This window comes from Saccoglossus kowalevskii, chromosome 16 (genome assembly GCF_978046115.1).
Source record: "Saccoglossus kowalevskii chromosome 16, keSacKowa6.1, whole genome shotgun sequence".
Taxonomy (NCBI): domain Eukaryota; kingdom Metazoa; phylum Hemichordata; class Enteropneusta; family Harrimaniidae; genus Saccoglossus; species Saccoglossus kowalevskii.
Window position 1 is genome coordinate 20,104,372 of NC_140656.1, and position 20,904 is coordinate 20,125,275.

Consider the following 20,904-nt stretch of genomic DNA (forward strand, 5'->3'; position numbering starts at 1 on the left):
ACTGAATTTTTACATATATGGTATATACTATAGAGAAATATTTGCCTTAAATGGATGTCAGTATTTCAAAATTTCACAAATTGTATTGTTTACATAAATTTCGAACAAGTGCTGCACAATGACCACCACCCTCTTTAAAATTGACAAATTTTGTCGTCAACAATGGCTAAGACTATTTTCTAAAACGTCAAAATATGTGAAGAAAATGTGAATAAAGTGAACATGAGAATAAACAATTTTATACATGAATCTGACAAATGTCATAATTTTTTATTTCACACTAAACGCAAATATTTCAAACTAACCCTCTGTGGCGTGGACATGCATGTTGGCACTGGTACCTGCATTGGCTTATCGTTCATGTTCATATGCATATTTTGTGACATTGGAATGGGCGACTTGGCTCTGCAATAAATTATACAATATGACTGTTCATGTTTTGCACATACATTTTGTATTATAGAATTCATACATGTATACAGATCTCTTCTGTGACGTATACAAAGTAACATACACAACCTCAGGTGAAGAACAAGGGTGCAGACAGACGCACTTTTTGTACCACCACATGTACAATTTGCTATAACAATCTACACAGGAATTTAAAAGCAATAACAGGTTTTGTAGAGGTACATGTACAGACATTCAACTAGAAAATAGTATGCAAAATATTTGAAATAGCTAATCAGCATGCAAATTATTTTAACAATATAATACATTGCCAAATTAATTAATTAAATGAACAAGAAATCACAAAACGAAACATTGCTAAAACAAAACAAACTAAATTGGCCTTTATTGACAAATCCAAAAAATGTATCTAAAGTATTTCGCTTGAAAAAGTATTCACACACCGATCTCCACTAAAACGCATATAGGCTTACCTGGCTGCTTCCCTTGCCATGTATTTTTCTTTCTGTACTTCTAATTGCTTTTTTATCAACGCTTGTTGGTAAATACTCTGTGTATGTGCCACTAGTTCTTGTGGAGATGGTACACGGGGTATGCTCGAAGGGGTGTTAGGAGGAGCTGACGGAGCAAGTCCTGGTGATGGGGGTGGCAGAGGTGATGCTGCTCTATTTCCAGGATAACCTATTGGAGGACACAATTTCAACTTTCATAAGTCTGTCATTGCAATACACTGAAGAACAGCATACTTACATACATACACTAAATATCAGCTGATAAAAGACATTTAAAATATCCATGAAATAAAAAGACAGTACTCACTCAAAGGGGATGCTATCCGAGGAGATGATGGAGGTGGACGCAACACTTGTAAAAATTCTTGTGGAGATGTCGACCTCTGTAATGTATTCTGTTGGTGTTTGAGAAGAGTTCCAAGTAACTCTTGGCAAGGAGACACTGACCTGTAGGAAACGTACAGTACAATTATAGTAACATTGTCCTTACTGTGGTCATACTACTAGTGTTTGTACCGCGGAGAGCCGCTGTGATTACCGCGGTGAACCACCCGTTTGATTTCCTACTCTCCCCTTAACGCATTGCATGCTGAAGATTTTTTTTTTTACACATCCCAGCCTCCAAGGTTTTTAGCAGGGAATAATTAAGAAAAATAAGTGTATATGCATGGTATTCAGCTGAGAAGAATTCAAATAAACATCTTATTACAGGTGCATCAGTACATAAACCACAGATTTATTGTATGCCAGATCAATATTATTTTGATAAAACTATTTTGACATGTTAAGTGAATATGTGTACTGTAATAAATGAAAATGGCTGAACATTAGCAAGCAAGCAAGTTTGTAAAAAAAAAATCTCAATTGAGAATGACATACCTTTGATTCATTGCCATGGTTTTCAATAACTGCTGTTGCTGTTGTGGAGTAAAAGCGAGAAGATTGGGAGAAAATGGTCTGCCAGGGGGCATCTGGTTATTCTTGGCAAGTTCTTGGAGAAATTCCTTTTGGCCACTTACAGGTGTCAGTCTACCCATCTGAGGAACAACCATTGGTGATGGAGAGAGTGTTTGTTGTGTCATCTTAGTAGGAGGCTGCTGTAAAGTAATCACTGGATCCTGTCTTGGAGGTGTTGATACTGAAGGTGGCCGAATATTCACTTCTGGTTCTGGTCTGATTATTTGCACAGTCTTGTTCTTCTCCAACGAGAGAATATGAATTGGTGATACTCTTTTTCCATCTGACTTAATCTAGATTCAAAGATGTAAGACATCACCAAAAGAGTCTAAAAGCAACTTCAATGCTTTAATGAATGGGAAATTTCTTGCAGGAGTACAATCATGGTGGGAGAGAGTCTGACAGTAACGAATGGTATACAACTGTGTCAGCAGGCAATACAGTACTCATTCCGCCCAACCTCCCGCTTTTATCGCTTTTTTTCTGACCGCTTATCGCTTAATTTCCGATCGCTCGCTGCTTTCCGACTGGAAACCGACCGCTGAAAACAGAGACTCCTTCGATCTCACATAAGCAGGTTCACGTGGATGTATCATTTTCAACTATTACCAACAACGCTATGATAATAAAGACATTGTGAAATTTTTTTGTTTTTATGTAGAAAAATACAGTAATTTTACCAAGTAAAATCATATTTATTAAAATTGTTGTTCATACACGAGTTGTCGAACACACTACATAGTTTGTAATTTCATCCAGCTCCTTTCAGTCACGATTCAAGACAAATAAAAGGCACAAATATAGATAATATAGCAAATTATTTTTTTTCTGTAATATTCGTGTGTAATCAGTAATTATGAAAAAAAAAATATGGGTACATATGGAATACATTTCGTTATGAATTATTCTTAATATCAATTTCTAAATTATCTTGTCAAAATCAGTTTTTTTTTTCCAGGGTTTTCCCCCAAAACGAAAGAATTTCATAATGTCGGGAACGAGAAGTTTGTTTTTATTATTATTTATTGGGAACAGAAAGTCTTTATCGTAGTGCTTCGCCTCGGTTGACAATGAGCTCTTCGAGTCGCTAAAACTGTATGTTGGGGTGAACATTTGTATTATTATACTGACTAAATCTTAGAACAGAAATGGTGGCACTCAATCATGGCAATCTTCCAGGTCATCGTTAGAAAGATTTTCGGAGGCAAATTTAATCCTGAAGGATTGCAGGAAATTGACCCTTACCGATTCATATTTATGAAAAAAAACGCTTTCGCGAGGGATTTTTCATGCAAACATTGTGAATGGTTCCCCGACACTGAATCAGATTCCTTTTTAACCTGCAATTTTTCTAAGACGCGGCAAACCCTGCTCATGACCGGAGACGTCGTCGAGATGCAGGTGCGATTCATCTTAGCAACGCGTTCTATTTATTTCCAAAGCGTGTGGTCGGCGCCTTTGAGTTTATTTTGTTCTTTTATTCACGTAATCTATCACTGGCAACGTTTATTTTGTCGCGTCTCACAACTCAATGTTCAAGCTGACTTTGTTTTGGCTGTAAGTGAACTACGTACAGCTCATGAAAGTATTTTGCCCAGAGTTCGCAAAAAATGGAATACCCTGCAAAATTTGAATCCTTTATTTTATAACGAGACATTGGGCGCAAAAATAAAAACCAAACTTGCAATTCAACAAGTTTATGTAACGTGTTAGTCCGCTTGCCAGTTAAAAAACGCGATCTCCATTGATGTCGGCTTCGACAACTTCGGACAAGTAAGATGGGCGCTGGCCGACTTACATTTGCAAGTATTGTATTTGTTTGACAAATTGTACACTATAACAATCGATTGGTCGTTTTTTTCACAGTCTTACTATTCCTGCAGATATTCTTCATGTGTTATAGGTGCCACGGATTTTAACATAACTACAACTTGACCCGTGTTAAACCCAAACCATGCGTGCATGACAACCGTCACCCTACACACGGTTACTCAACGAATATCGTACTCTACAGTAGACATTTTTCGCTCTCCACCAAAAATAGAATGGTTTTATTTCGTATTAGTTGTGTCTGTGTCGTATTTGATTTCACATGTTTGGTTCGATCTTGTTTATGGTGGACATTATTACTACTCGTATGTATTTTTACCAATTTTATATGGTCGTGTGATCCACCGTATTTTTTTAACGTCGTTCTATAAATTTTTGATTGTATTTATTCTTATTTTAACATCATAAAAACAAAAATGATACACTTGTACATGAAACAGTAGGTAATGAACTGTAAATGCGGGCGGTTGCGCTGTCAGGCGAGCGAGCGATTGCGCGAGCGGACACTTCCGGATTTGCGCGGTCGAAAAAAAGCGGAAATTGCGAGGTCGAATTGAACAAAGCGAGCGAAAAAAAAGCGAGTGAAATCCGGAAGCGGGCGGGAGGTTGGGTGAAATGAGTACTGTATGTTAATTTGAAAAAGATTGATTGCCCAAAAGTGTAACTAGAATGTCACACATGGCTTTTAAAGAAGAAGTGAATAATATAAGTTTACTTGACTGCAAGCTGGAAATACAAGAAAAATTTAAGTCTAGAACCTATCACTGATTCAATAAAAAATAGACATCTACACTGTAGCACAATCTCACAAATATAGCAGTATCTGAGCTCCATATATTGTTTTCCAATCTTCAATTATATTTTAAAACACATGCATTCAAACTATTTTAGATTAATTATTGAGATCATGTTACTGAAAGTATTTAAATACTTACCACAGGTTTTGCTGCTTCTGGTAAACTCCCAGAGACTTTCATATTGAAAACAAGTTTATCAAAAGCAGACATATCACCACCAAGATTTACTGTTTGGGGCTTGTCTGTAAAAGTCTGTGGCTGCTGTATGTCCGTATTCATAACAGTGTTGTGATGGTGGCGATGATGAGCATGATGGTCAGGTCTCTTATTCCTATTATTATTTCCAATTACCATGCCATTCAATTCAGCCTCTAATTCAGCCACACTCTTCACCTTACCAGATAAATCTGAAAAAAATAAAGATGAAAGCAGTTTGTCACAGTTGTGTTGTGTTCTTCAGCTCAGAAAGATATTTCAATCAACAGATTTTATTTATGCTTATGCTAATTATCTGTGTAAACTGTTGAGAATTATAGAAGCATGCCTTTGAACAACTATATGTTCAGCAATTATCGTACTCGACCAACTTAGCCCCACAAATTTTTCAAAAAAAAAACAATCAAAACGACAATTTTTGTTCATCATGTGCCCATTTAGGTGGGATATTATTTTTCTTTGGGAAAAATGTTTTAATATGAAATAAATTGTTGTCATTGACTTCCAGAGGAAGTTGAAATAAGCAACTCAAAAAAGTAAGCACCATATTATTTGTATCATCAGTAACTTTATTGATGAATGTCCTGATCTAGCTATTAAGAAGTCATTGAAAATGACACGGTCCCCGTTATGTTCTCTTTGTGCTCGTCATATTAAAGCGGAGGGGTTGTCGCGAGTGTGTCCTTGAAACTTGAGTTCCAAGTGGCGTATACAACAGATTGTTTATTTACATCAAAACACATGTTTCGTGTCATAGTAATATGGCCAAAATAAAAACAGCCGTTATTCAGCCATCTTTGATCTGATTATGAAACACACTTATATGTATGATGTACGTGCCAAATACAAATGAAAATGGTACATAAATTGTGGAAATATAGTGGCAAGGCCAAAACGTCAGATGGCTGTCAATCGGCCACCCTTGACCAGATTTTGAAACAAATTGTCATGGACATGCATCCTAACATGTATAAAGTACATGTATGTGCCAATTTTGAATGAAAACTGACAGAGCACGTCCAAGATACCGCATAAAAAAACAAAAACAAGATGCCTGCCAGTCTACCATCTTTGATCCAATTGCAAAATAAATCGTCATGGACATGTATCCTAACATGTACCAAGTTTGAATGACAACTGACAAAGCATGTCCAAAATACAACATTTTCAAAAAACAAGATGGCTGCCAGTCGGCCATTTTGAATTGAATCGCTAAACCACTGCATGTGCATATGTCCCACATTAAGTACTAGGCACATGCAAAGAATGAATGGAATCGGCCCAAGGGATTCTGAGATACGACTCTGGACGAACGCACGGACACACAGACGACGGAGACCGAATTATAAGTCCCCGTTTTCGGACTTCGAACGGGGACTAACAAGCCATGCATGGCACAGTCCCTGTTAGTTATCAAATTTAACATATATAGTTTTGTTTATAGTAATATAACTGGAATATAACCATGTCAGGAATATGATTTTTTTAACATTAAAATGATATTGCTCTGGAACAGCATTCAAAATCAGCCATTTTGAATACATGTATATATATAACATGATGTATAACGAATATATAAAATTTGAATATAATCAGTCAAAGCATTTAAGAGATATGGCTCTAGAAGCCCAATCATTAAAACAAAATGGACACCAGTCAGCCATTTTGAACCCAATATGAAAAATAAAATGACGTGCATCAGGAACCCGTAATGTCTAATGCAGTCAAGCTGGCGCACACGTGATAGTAAAATAAATACGATATTTACTATATGGGGGCAACCATCTTGAATGTCGCATAAAACTAATCGTCAAACCAATATATCTCTTTATCTATGACATCATGTATAATGAATATATAAAATTTGAATATAATCAGTCAAAGCATTTAAGAGATATGGCTCTAGAAGCCCAATCATTAAAACAAAATGGCCGCCAGTCAGCCATTTTGAACCCAATCTGAATCAAAGAAAGCTTAGAAAGAACTCCCGTGTGCTGAAGGAATAGGGATCATGATGTAATATTCGCGAATATTTTAAAATGATAAACAAATTATGAATAATCTATTAAATAAGAAGCCACCAGTAGTCGTCTACACACATAGACATCATATAACTACAATAAGCCTACTTAAAAATATGCATAAAAAGTCTACACAAAATTGAAACATTAAAAAGAAAACTGAAATAATTCATAGAACATTGGGGAAAATGAAATGCAACGAAAATGGTGAACAAATAAATGCCCAAAATAAAATAAATATTTTAGAAATTTAGTGAAGACGGAAAACGTAAAGTAGCAAGAACAACTATGTAAATTTCTGACAAACAATCACAATCTAAATATCTAAAATTCAAACCACTATCTTAATATCAATACGTGTGTCAATAAATATTATATTTATTTATTTTCAGTTGCGTATATTAATAAGGAATGCATCACAATCTTTAGAGTCCCTTTGATTGGCTCGTATATCCCAAAAATCGACATGGTAAAATTACAACCATCGTACAGCTCAGTACCATAACAATAATTTATGGCAGACTTCTCGGTACATAAAATTCAAAGTAATCCCCAACGCGTCTCATTTGTTACTGCGTATAAATTGACACTATCTGGGGCACGTCGCACGCGATGAGTACCAACCAAAAATACACACAGGACATTTTAAGTGGCTCGAAACAAAACCTATTCGCTAATTTTCGTTTCGAAAACATCTACGACGACTTAAAACCCTGCACCCCGTCCCGCATGTTTTTTTACCAGGCAGGAGATGCCGGTCAGCGTGGCGTTGCCCCAGTAGTTTCCACTGTGCATCCAGTAGTTAATGCTGACATCACGGTCTATACATTCCACATGAAGCATGGTATTCAGCTTAACCATATTTTCTTTTTTGCTCCATGGCTTTAACTTAATAGGAACAGTAACTCGAGCAATAAATGTGCCTTCCGATTTGTAAGTGTAAATATAACAAAGCCAGACACCGATTGTTTCCTTTGCTAGGTAAAATCAATGTACAGAATACTCGGATGAAACAACTAAAGTAAATTAGGATATATTAGAGCCAATGAATTCGTAATTTCCGACGAAAAGGGCTGGGGAAAAAATACCCCTCATAACAAATCACCGTCGATCATAACATGGACGTACGTCCATGATCGTAACAAATCACCATGTTGAGGGGGCGGTGAACAAATGAGACACCGATTGTCAAATTGTTTTGGTAATCATCGCATGTCGATTCATTTCATTTGTACAGGGTACTCTGACACAAAAATAAGGTAAACCAGCCTACTTAAAGCTAATGATTTTGTGATTTCCCACACGAAGAACGTTCTCAGAAATAATCCGACATGCTGATCAGCACACCAACAATCGGCACCAAAATTGATCACATGCAGCTGTCACGGTAAATTCAGTATGTTTTACGAGTTTTTTTCTCTCAAAATCCCAACACATTTACACATGTAGGCGAATTTTGTCAGCTCTGTGTAAATAGATATTTTTACTGGGAATGTGCCCCATTTTATGTACGAGAGAACCTTACACAACGCAGTAGTCATCAACACACATTAACATCCCATACCTACTAATCAACTTGATAGCTTCGTCATTTGGGGAGGGTGGGGGTGAAAGTGCACCATGCAAGTTTCCAAATGTGTAAAGGAAAATAAAGGAAAGAAGTACAATACAATGTTGGTAAGCGATACAAAGGAAATATCTCCTTACGACAGCGACTTGATACAACTACATTGATGCTGGAGGTCACCATATTTGTTCTCGCGTTCAATAATACGATGATAAATCAGGATTCACAAGTACAAAGAATTTACACAACATTTTACCATGAAATCGAACCTACCAACCATTTTCATATCTTCAACACTGCCATGGTTTTGGCGAGGATGAATCTCACATTCATTATTTTCTTGACTGGGCTCACACAGGTTTCAATGTTCCGTGGCTTGAATGTAATTGTACACCACATGTGAATGTAAACTAGCTTGCACAGTAATTCGTTTCACAGTCATTGAGGTTATATATTTGTTCAATTACTTATTTATTTATATACGATAATAAAAAATCATACATGTAATTTCTTAGACCTTTTCATAATGTAAACTGATACATGTCATCTGCCGGGCGTTTGCTTCGTTTTTGTACAACACACTGGAAATAACAAAATGGCTGACACCATCATAAATTGTTGGTCTTAAAAAATAGAATACACATGCGCAACATTATGCAAATCAGTCCACTCACTGATTCCTATTAGTTGTATTCATGCAATTGGGCAAAAAAAATTTAAAAAAAAATAAAAAATACATAAAAAATTCTAAATTTTAATTAAAATGTAAAATAAAACAATGAATTGCAGCAGCCAATCATTAGTAACATTCTTACCAAGTTATAATGTCATATAATATCTAATGTATATACCAAGTTTGAACAAAATCCATCTGTAAACAGCCAAGAAATGCTTGATTTTGATGATTTTTTAGCTCGAAAATGGCCACCATTCGGCCATCTTGAATCAAACAAATTGACGTGCATATGTATAATATCATGTATAATGTATGTGTGAAGTTTGATTGTGATTGTGATTGGTCCAGGTATTTCTAAGATACAGGTTCGGAGGCACGCACGAACACACAGAGGTCAAAACATAAGTCGGACTGCTTTCGAACGGGGACTAAAAATCAATTTTTGCATTTTTGAAAGGTAAACAGAGTGTGGAAGAAGCACAATGGTATCAAATGACCAGATTACATGACATGACGGTCAAATCTTCAGAAGGAATGGTGCAATGGTCAAACATGGTTTCTATGTAGGTTTAGTATACCGGTAACAGTCATTTCCGAGAGTCCAAACAATTCTGAATGGAGATAACCGTTGTTTGTGCAAACTCTCCAATCTATTTTTTCCCCAACTATACATGCAGTGCATTACCCTTTAGGTACACTAGTAACAGATTTTCACTAGCGAAGATTTACCACAAGTTGACAAAAAAGCTGTTAAGCAACTTTTATTGTGCCCATATTTAATCATTTACATGTACGATGATGTACAGATATAATCAAACCCTTCGTTTGATAGCATTAAATTGTATGCAAGTACTGATGGTACCAACAGAAACCACATTCTATATATGGGACTACATTACAGGACTGTCAATCAGGCAATCGACCTGGAAACACTATATTGGTAGGTTTCTGCGCCTTTTTAACGGGGTATCGATCGCCATTGAAATATTTTTGGAGTAATTTTAGTGTATTTGGTGTCCAGACACATTGTCAGCTGGTGTTGCTGGAAAGTTTTCACTGAGAAAAATATATTTGAGAAACATTTCATGTTATACGGCAGCACAGAAGTGCACGGCTCAAGAAATATATTGATGACTTGAATAGGCAATTTGGTAATTCCCCCATGTCAATATCATTAGGATACTTCAACAACTTACTTTGCTCATTTAATTGCACAGTCGTTTTAGGTATGTTGATGTTGGCTCTCTGCAACATCTCCAGAAAGGCCTGTTGCTTCACTTTATCATTGGGTGGAGTGATAGGTAAGAAAAGAGAACCTTCCGGCGTAGGAGATGGAATGAGAGGACTGCGTCTACCACTCAATTCTGAAAAGTAAGCACACATGATACAATTATATCTACATCTGATGACAGTTAATTAGAATTCTAAGAAATAAAACAATACTACAAAATTTTTTTTTTTTTAGTGAGAGATTACAGCGAACTGCTTTAATTTCTCCTAAGAAATAAGTTATCAGTCAATAAAAATTATGAAATTTAATAGTATTGAAATTTTTCTCTGGGGTCCTAAATTTAAACTGTAAAGATTTCTAGCAGTGACAAGATTTAATTTAGACATTTGTTTTCTTTACATAGTAATACACTTGATTGTCCAACGAGGCTAGTAGAATTGGAGATTGTTACCTAGAAAACTTTTAATTTGAATAATTTAACTTTTAAAGTATGAATTTATTACTTTTGTTTACTTGCACGTTTATTTCTATTTCTAGTGAATTTTAACTGAGGTGTTACGGTACACCCACATATATAATTACCGTTAAAGTCCTATTATAAACTGCGGTTTATATTACAATGTATCAATTTAAAAATTGGGATCAAAACTCAAGTTCGGGGTGCGGTTTCTATTACGCACATATTGCAATCACTAAATGGGCGTGGTCATTTTTTGTCCACAACACATGCACAAAACAAACAATACACCGTACAATCTCTTGAATAGGCATAGGGGAAGAGTGAAAGGCCTTATTTTGGTTCTAAAATAGGCGTTACGAAATGTTGAAAAATTAGTCAATCAAAAAAAAATTCCACATGATACAAAAAATACTCAGTATTTTTAATGTAATATGCATTTATTTTTTTTATTTTCTTGGTAACGAAAAGTATATTCTAACAGAAGTTTCAAATAAAAACACTAATGCACTGCTTAGTAGCAAATGATCACATAACGGTAGCTCGATCCGGCCATGCTGCGGGTCACAAGTGAATAACTTACTTGTTTTCGAAGTGTTGATATTGGTGATTATTATTTAGTAGTGATTACAATAACGCACGAAAAATAAATTCGTTGAATTGTTATAAAATGCAAGTAAAATTCAACTTAGTTTCCCCGTGAATGATTTCAGTCACATGTAAACAGCCGATACGATATCCGCCATGTTTTTGAATGCTCACGTGACGTATTATTGACCGGATAGGTCAAGTCGCTAGTTAACCAATCAAAATGCTGGATGGTGTCCATGTGTCAAAATTACATAGCTAATTTAAATATGCTAATGACAGTTCAGCGACCTCATGGTGAACGCAACACGGAAGAGATTTACCGATAATGTAGTGTAATCTTTTGCCTTTGATTTCCATTGGAAAACGGCATGATTTTTTTTTAAATCAAGAAATTATTTGTTTTCGAAAGATAAATTATTCTTCAATGCTCAGTTTAACACTTTTACGGTGATAAAAGCTCATTGTCTAAAACTTACGAAACACAGACGTATTCAGAAAGAGTATTGACAGAGGTCGCTGCCAGAACAAAAGCAGTTTCATGCCTGTCTGACATCTTATCACCGCTGAACAATAAATAGGTGTGAATATTTTTAGGCACGTTGTCGAAACAAATGAATAAGATTAGGAACAATGCCGTTTTGGAACAGCTGGTTGAAACAATGAAGTCAGTCACGGTCTTGTTGAATTGGGGGTGCTGTTAGTAATAGGTACTTTTCAAGTTTTCAATTTTTGTTAAGAACTCTAACCCCGAAGCCGGAATTGGAGGTGCGGTTACTAGATAAAATTTTTTTTGTAATTACCATGTAAAAATACCAGTTCTTCATTGGGTGTTGACCTTCGACTTCCGCTGCAGCTACTGTTGTGACTTCTCACACCACTAGTTGAAAACCACTGACTGAAGCGGCTTGTTTGTGATATATCTGCAATATCTGGAGTAACAGCCTAGGGCAAGAAATACCGTAAAATTATTTGGTGTCAGATTACATACTTTTGTAAGTCAAATGGCAAATTACTGCATACTGATATGCCAAAAGTAGTGCAGTTGGGATAAAAAAATCATCAGAAAAACTCCATCAGAGAGGAAAAAATAGATACCCAAATTATATAACAAGCAGCCTCTCGGCTGAGATAGCTCCACTGTTAGCAATGTACATTTCCATTAGTAAATTGAAAATATCACAAAATCTGAGATTGGTTCACATGAGGTATAATATGTATGCATAATAACATAGAATCAAAAATATCACTTTACCAAAATTGAAAATATCATCACGAAATGAACAAATCTGAAAGAGGTCTACCTGTAGTGCCGCATTGAAAAACCATCTGTATAAATTCACTATGTTCAATTACCCACCATAGACTCATGTTCAGTCAAAATGACTATTTTGAACCGTAGGCAGAGTCAGACACCGAGAGGTGGTGGGTTCCAAGCAAAATGATTACCACCTAGTTAAGACCGATGAAAAATGGTGTCTTACCTTGGCAGTGTCGTCCCCATAACCAAAGCATACTGCTGATTGGCCATTGCCCAAGGACGCTAGACCCAAATCACAAGCTGAAACAGTTCTGCATGAAGACATAGGCGAGACCTGGGAATGTCCGAAGATTTTTTTCTCGCCGACGATTTTTTTTTTTTAAGACACTTCTCTGAACAAATCTGTCACCGAGACTGTTCTATCACCTAATGGCATGAATCCATGTGGTCGTCCGGCCTGGGTCAGTAATCCAAGCTGGGGGAACGTGGCCATCCACCCTTGCCCGCTGGACAAAGTTTGTGGTACCAGGTCAGGGGAAGGAACCGGCCGGGGGCACGAGGTCTTGCACCAGTCTCTGCTGAGATTGCCCCACCCTGGCTTCTTAGGATTAGACTCTTCCGCAGAGGAGCAATGTCCGCGCATCAACACCATCTGTGTGCCCCTCCGCTACGTCTAACACTCTGCTGGACCAGAGGAGCTGTGCAGACAGTGTTGCTTTGGATCCCGATGCCTGTGATCCTGGAAGCGACGAAGCTACAGAGAGCAATTGCTTTAAGATCGAGGATGGGGGTATGTACATCGGGTCATTAAGCTTGATGATTCCCCTGCATCAATCGTTACAAAGAGAAGACTGAGGGCCAACTGAGGTTGCACCCGCAGAATAAGATATCGCCGAACCTCCTTTTTTTACCTTAAGAAAATGAGCAAGGGCGTGTCCAAAGGCACCTCTTATGTCTACCCGACCTGTGAGGGATGCATTTTGTCCTGCCCTGAATCTTAGAGGCAAACCTGGTACCCGGCGAGGGAGAGTCCACAGAGGGACCCACAACAGGCCCCGTAGAAGCAATAGGCCCTTACTGTTGATTGCACAGTTGGGCAAACCTCTGCCTGCAATAGCAGGCTGTGAGGATGCCCTCTGTTCAGCAGGGGAGAGCTAAGAAATTGTGGGTTCGTTGCTGTTGGGGCCCTCCACTCACCGATGTAGTGCCCATACTAGCACTCCACCCACTCATGCCCACAGGCCCCCCAAACTGAACGCGCAACAAGTTCGAGCAACATGATCAACCTCAGCAACACGCACATGGTCCTGGAAAATATCCCAGGTCTCAGAATCCCAGTTGGAGCACACGTCCTCGTGGCAAAACCTGGAGCCCCAAACACATTCCAAACAAAGGTGACATTTTCTATGAGGGTTTCAACTTGGGAGATTATGGTGGCCTATGGGTTGCCTACAGTTCAAAATAGTCATTTTGATTGACCGGAGTCTATGTAGGGTAATTGAACGTAGTGAATTTGTAGTTTTCAAGAAAAAGTCTAAAAAGTAAAAAGTTGACACGGATGACGACAGACAACCACTCATATGATGCATGTAATCTCTGCTCGACAAAGCTAAAAATATCACTTACATCATTCAGTCCTGGAAAAGTGTCAGTCAAACTGAAAAATTGATTGATATCAAATGTCTTCTCTTCAGGCACTGGTCCACTTGTATCATGCTCCTGAGATGTTTCTGGAGAACTTGAAGTATGCGTTTCAAAGCTGCCATCATGACTCTTGACTCTGTTTTCTGTTTAATAATAAGAAAATGCATGTAAAAAATAAACAAGCAGCCTATCGGCTGAGATAGCTCCGCTGTTAGCAATGCACATTTCAATTAAAGAACTGAAGACATCATTAGAAAATGAACAATATGAATAGTATCAAAGCAATCGGACTTACAGTTTTTAACAAGAAGTCTATATTCACCAAAATAAATTAATTAGAGAATTGAAGATATCATCACAAAACGAACAAATCTGAGAGAGGTCCACATGTAGTACCTATATATGTAATATCAAAGTAATCGGACTTACAGTTTTCAACAAGAAGTCGAAAATATCACTTTTTACCAAAAATGACAAAAATATTCACCAAAATTAGAGAATTGAAGATATCATCACAAAATGAACAAATCTGAGAGAGGTCCACATGTAGTACCTATATATGTCATATCAAAGCAATCGAACTTGCGGTTTTTAACAAGAAGTCAAAAATATCACTTTTTACCAAAAATGACAAAAATATTCACCAGAATTAGAGAATTGAAGATATCATCACGAAATAAACAAATCTGAGAGAGGTCCACATGTAGTACCTATATATGTAGTATCAAAGCAATTGGACTTGCGGTTTTTAACAAGAAGTCGAAAATATCACTTTTCACCAAAAATGACAAAAATATTCACCAAAATTAGAGAATTAAAGATATCATTACAAAATGAACAAATCTGAGAGAGGTCCACATGTAGTACCTATATATGTAATATCAAAGCAATTGCACTTGCGGTTTTTAACAAGAAGTCAAAAATATCAGTTTTTACCAAAAATGACAAAAATATTCACCAAAATTAGAGAATTGAAGATATCATCACGAAATGAACAAATCTGAGAGAGGTCCACATGTAGTACCTATATATGTAGTATCAAAGCAATTGGACTTGCGGTTTTTAACAAGAAGTCGAAAATATCAGTTTTTACCAAAAATGACAAAAATATTCACCAAAATTAGAGAATTAAAGATATCAACATGAAATGAACAAACCTAAGAGAGGTCTACCCAAGGTACATATACACCAAGTATCAAAGCATTTAGGCTTGTAGTTTTCAAGAAGAAGTCGAAAAAGTAAAACATTGACACGGACGACGACGGACAATCACTCATATGATAAGCTCCGCTCGACAAAGTCGACAGCGGAGCTAAAAAAACAAAATTGATGAATGTCAAGTAAATGCACCACACAATACAATATTGGAAGTCCATAAAGTAAAGGAAAAGCCTTAAAAACTACTATTTCAAGTAAAGTATGATAGGTGAATAATAAAGAATATACTGTAGCAGGAGATTGAAAAGTTGACAAAAAAAATACCTGGTTGCCCAGTAGGGAAACCACTCTAAAAACATGGTTGTCCACATGGAAATACAGTTGTCCAGTAAGATTTTGCGTTTGATTTCTTTCTTTAACCGAATTAGCCTAAACAAGCAATTAAACTCCTCACAAGTTACGTTATGAAATGTATAAAGTTTCAACATGGTATGTCAGAGATACAACCCTAGAAACAGCATCATTGAAACAAAATGCCATTAGAGTATTTTGAATATGATCTGAAAAATATGATATGAAAAATGCTTGATTTGATGAATGGATGTGCACATGTACCTCAAGATGCATAGTGTATGCGAGAAGATTGAATGTGATCGGCCCCAGACATGAGCAACATACAGGTGGGAGATGGATGAAAGCACAGGGGGATATTCACTATTTAATTCGAGTTGCATGATACACTGACCATGAAAGCAACAGAATATTTGTTTTACTGAAGAGCTGTGCTGCAGAGTGGATAGATAACATTACTGTGACAAATTCCACTCCAGGAAAAGCATACACAACTCATATGATTACTTAGCCCTTGATGACTGCTTTCTAGTTGGATTTAGTTCTGATTGGTTGCAGGTCCACACTGAGAACTGGAAGGGATTTGAATAGCTACTTGGTCAAATGTAGTAAAAAGTAATGTACATACAGTACAGTTCTCGCGGAAGCTTTGGCTTCACTTCAGCTTCACCTTCGCTTCAGCATCGCATCATTATGGCATTGTTATGGCTTCAGCATCGCATCAATGTCGCGACATTAAAAAGTTAGGCGGTTATCGCTTCGCTTCATTGTGGCCTCATTATGGCGACAATGTGGCATCAGCATCGCTTCATCAAGCAAAGAAGTACAGAACTCATTTCGCCCAACCTCTAGCCCGCTTCCGCTTTTCAATCGCTCGCTTTTGCGACCGCTTGTTGAATTTCCGACTGTGCAAAAATTCGGACTACTAACAATTTTCTGGTTTTCATAGATCACGGTTACTAGTTTAGTAACCGTGCATAGATGTTGAACAACCGTCAAAAGTTCAAATATTTTTTGTTTTAACTATCTATAATTATATGCACGCAATCTGACCCTTTGACCTAGATTTGGCTGGGATTGACTATTTTATTTTAAACAATATTCTGACGTGACGCACTGCTACAAAATGTATTTCAACAGAAGTACGACATGGTTGTCCGGGTTTCTTTTCCTGGCTGTGTTGAGTTTACGGTTTGTATAATTATTGTTATTTCCCCCAAGGAGAACACAAGCCGAAGGACCATGAAGCTAAATAGAAGTCCCACGCATGGACTGAGTGAAAGAAAATATTTCTAAGGCTAAAATAAAACCTAATATCTCTTTGTGTATTTGTCAATTTTGCATATATTTGAACAGTATGTTCGTAAATATCTGGAAAAATCTCGTCTTTCGTTAATAATTTCATTTGTTTGAAATGTCTACCGACCGTGTCCCAATAATTTGTTTGGAATATTGATTCCCGTTGGTTTCTCCAAACGGTCCCGACGTCCATTGTTCAACACAATCAGCATTTATTTATCGTAATTCATGGGGATCATGTCCCGTAATTTGCGGGCTGTAAAACCAAATAATTGAACAAGTACTATTTATTGTATTTTTGTTTTACCTCGCGAAACTACACAGCGTAGAATTGTCGCGGTGAAACAGTCGCCTTGAAATCGATGGAACTTCAATTATCCATTTTTCGCCTTGAAATAAAATAAAAAAATTCGAAAAGCATCGGGGGATATATTATTAACCAGTCTTACCAATCGCTAGCTTTATTTTATTCAAATCCATAAAATTCACGAGTTTTCGACATTTGTTGGCAACTTCCGCGCTAAAAATGGTTGAAAATGTGGGTGTGGTTCTCTCGCAAATTCCCGTTGATAATACGGACAAATATGGTTCTGTGACCCAGGTCGTGCTCCGATCAGGTGACTTTCAGCAAATCAATGATGTTGTAACAAAGCATATTTGACGCTAATTGAAGGGTCGTCGTACCGTCCAATCTCCGGCGTCGATTCACTGTGCTGTGACAGGCTTCACAATCATTCACTGAAAAACATCGGTATATTTTGACAAACGGCTGGGATTTGACCTCAGTTCAAAAAAAGAAAAAAAGAAAAACTGGGCTGAGATACAAATCAGTTTTGCAAGTTGGGAAATAAGGTAAACCAGATTGGGGTCGATGATATTCAGTATCGAAGGACTTCCGTGTGTATAATGAGTTTCAAATTGTTCATCGACTGGTCACCAAATATTTACGGCTACAACTAAATGAACACTTTTTTTCTGAAGCCCAATAAATAATTTCTGCATGTCAAGTGCTATTCGATTTTTTACCAGGCCTGTGGCTCTTTTTTATTCGAAAATATTTTTTGTGAGAATACTTTTAAAGTACGTATAGATCGAGCTCAGGTCACTGATCGTGACTTAATTTTGAAAATTGGATGTAAAATTTTACCAGACCGACGCCACCACAACCATCCAATCATAGTTGGAAATGTACGCACTTGTTTTGGAACTTTGTATCAAGATGGCAGGCGACAACGCCGATGCACCAGGCGGCGTACGTGTGTTTTGCGTGTATTAGTAGTCCGGGCTTGGGATCGGACTCGGCTAAAACTAAACGAAACACATAAAAATACCACCAAAATGAGGAATCTGAATCTGTTCTCTTACCAGCAAATAAAATGAACGAAAATCATTTCGTATAGAAAATTGTGTTGTTTCCGAACGACGATTGCATCGTGTGATTTAAATTTATCACGATTTTCCTTGCAGTCAATATGACAGTCGTCACCTTGCAGATTGCAATGTACTTCACATAGTTTTTGGTACCCAATACTCGCAACATTAAATAATTAAACAAGATATCTGTTTAAAATTTCATTTTACTCTTGGTCATATTATTTTATTCCCCTTACCGCTTTGAATTTCAAATCGATTACATATCGAACTTCTGTACATGTGTTTTTCTCTACTGCCTTTCCATGTGAAAATAATGAGGTCATACTCATGTCACAATACTTTGAAGCTGATGCCATGTTGATGCCATGAGACTGCGAAGCTGAGGCCACGATGATGCCACAAAATAAGAGAGGCGAACACAGCTTCAATTTTCAATGACGCGAAGCTGATGCCATAATGATGCGATGCTGAGGCAACAATGAAGCCATGCGTAGGCGACAATGATGCCACAAAAGCCAAAGCTTCCGCGAGAACTGTACTGTATTTGACCACAGCTACTACCTACATCAGATTGTAACCATACAGTGCCAGGTTTGCGCACACTTGTAACTTTACCAATGATCAAAATTGGATACACTGAAGTACAGCCATGTGTCAGTTTTAAACAGGATTCTTACGTTTATATGAAGAGTCTCGTACATCCTTCAGGTCTTCTTTATGAAAACCACGCAATTCAATGGTTTCTGATTGGCTAGAAGGTCCAGCTGAGTACCATTCTGGCTCCTCTTCTTGTCTCATTCGACGTCCTGCAAATTGAATGAAACGTCAACAAAGAAGCAACACCGAGTAGTTTGTCATACATGCATCACAAAATCCTACTACTAAATTTTCTTCCAACTTCAACTTCTCAGTCATATAATGACAGTGAAACAGTCTAAATCTAAAACAGAATTTCAGTGATTCACTCCCTTTAAGGACTTTGATAAAATACTTCCATGAAATGTTCAACACCTGTGTTCATGTTCAGTTTGATCTTTAATTAATGGCATATCAGAAATTTCAAATTATGACTTTTTATACAGTAATATATAAACAATCAAATTTTAAAAGAATCTAAAATAAACAGTCTAGGCATAGCAGAAATACTGGAGCAAAAGTCTAGACATAGCAGAAATACTGGAGCAAAAGTCTAGGCATAGCAGAAATACTGGAGCAAAAGTCTAGGCATAGCAGAGTGGTTAAAAACAAACAACTAAATGAAAACAGCCCATGTACCTTCACTTCGGGTTATTCGTCTATTAGAACTATATCTTTCAAATCTTGTTTCCTTCTCATGCTCATAATCTCGACCTTGCCTGTCTTTGTTCTCATACTCCACAGATCTTGTACGACTCGCTAGCCTTCCGCTTCCTATACGCCTCTGTGAGCCAAGGTTGCTGCTTCCATGACCGTCTCCGCTGTCTTTATTTTCTAGAGGACTTCCAGAGCCTCTTCGCTGAAATATCTGCGCAGAAACTTGGCAACCATGGCCGAAACTACGTCTTTGTGGGCTGAGTATGATCCCATCCCTTTCTTCTTTAATTCTCTCTTTCGCGTCTGCGATTGTCAAAGATTATTACATTAGTACAGAGAGTCATACATTTAAATTGCTACATGTTTTGGCAATGAGTTTAGTATAGATGAAACTGCAACTCATTTGTTATTTCTATGCTGATAATCACAACTTTAATCAATTTGGAAATTTAATAACTGCTGAAAACTCTTTTCATTCTGATACTAGTACAAGTATTCCAATTATTAAAACGGTAATATTCTAGGTCAAAGGTCATCAACTGTCTGACAAACAACAGTCATGGAAATCGGAGATCTACTGGGAAAATCAAGAAAGAGACAGTGCTTCAGACAAGGCTTACAATCTTACCTGAAGGTCTTCTGCTACGATAAAATTCTCTGTCAGAATCAATAGGACGTTTACCATTCTCTATTAATTGATTTGGTGATGGTCCCCTTGATCTCTTGCCAGACAGATACATATGCCATCTTTCTGGATCCCAAATACCATCAAGACTGCAAAAAGACAATTATACAAAGTCAACACCAACAAACATAGTACTGCGAAGAAGTAAGGAAAAAAAGGGAATTACATTTTAGGCTACGGAATGTACCGTATTACCCCGGGCACGCGCCCCTCCCTGGGCAAGCGTCCACCCCCCTGTTTTCACAAAAGTTACATGTTGGGGACATCCTCGGTTAAACGCCCAGGGTGATTTTTAGCCAAGAATTAGGTCAACAATAAAGTTGTATTTATCAAAAACGAACGCGTTTGATTTATTTAAATAGTGTTTGTTACGGTAGTTCTCTTTTTGGAGTGTGTGATGGCCCTGAAAAGGGTCGTTTTGTTTGTGTTTTTACGTAAAAACTCATTGGAAGAGCATCGCCAGGACGATGGACGCGGGGCTCTTTGGCAACGACCAAAAACGTATCCGTGTCCAGCCATTGGTTGGCCACGTAGAGGTCAAAATACGCATTCTATTTTTATGCGTTAAGCTTGGCT

General features: G+C 37.3%; 1 protein-coding gene across 1 annotated transcript in view; it reads right to left on the bottom strand.

Moving 5' to 3' along the window:
* Positions 1-20,904, bottom strand: part of LOC102802911 (eukaryotic translation initiation factor 4E transporter-like) — a 44,437-nt gene that overhangs the window by 8,664 nt on the left and 14,869 nt on the right. The window contains exons 4-14 of the mRNA XM_085491195.1: positions 20,272-20,417; positions 19,626-19,946; positions 19,028-19,156; positions 14,151-14,311; positions 12,067-12,208; positions 10,184-10,351; positions 4,646-4,914; positions 1,803-2,173; positions 1,231-1,370; positions 885-1,092; positions 306-405 (exon numbers count right to left, since the gene is read on the bottom strand). Coding sequence (XP_085347321.1) covers positions 306-405; positions 885-1,092; positions 1,231-1,370; positions 1,803-2,173; positions 4,646-4,914; positions 10,184-10,351; positions 12,067-12,208; positions 14,151-14,311; positions 19,028-19,156; positions 19,626-19,946; positions 20,272-20,417 — 2,155 coding nt within the window. The remainder of the gene's footprint in view (positions 1-305; positions 406-884; positions 1,093-1,230; positions 1,371-1,802; positions 2,174-4,645; positions 4,915-10,183; positions 10,352-12,066; positions 12,209-14,150; positions 14,312-19,027; positions 19,157-19,625; positions 19,947-20,271; positions 20,418-20,904) is intronic.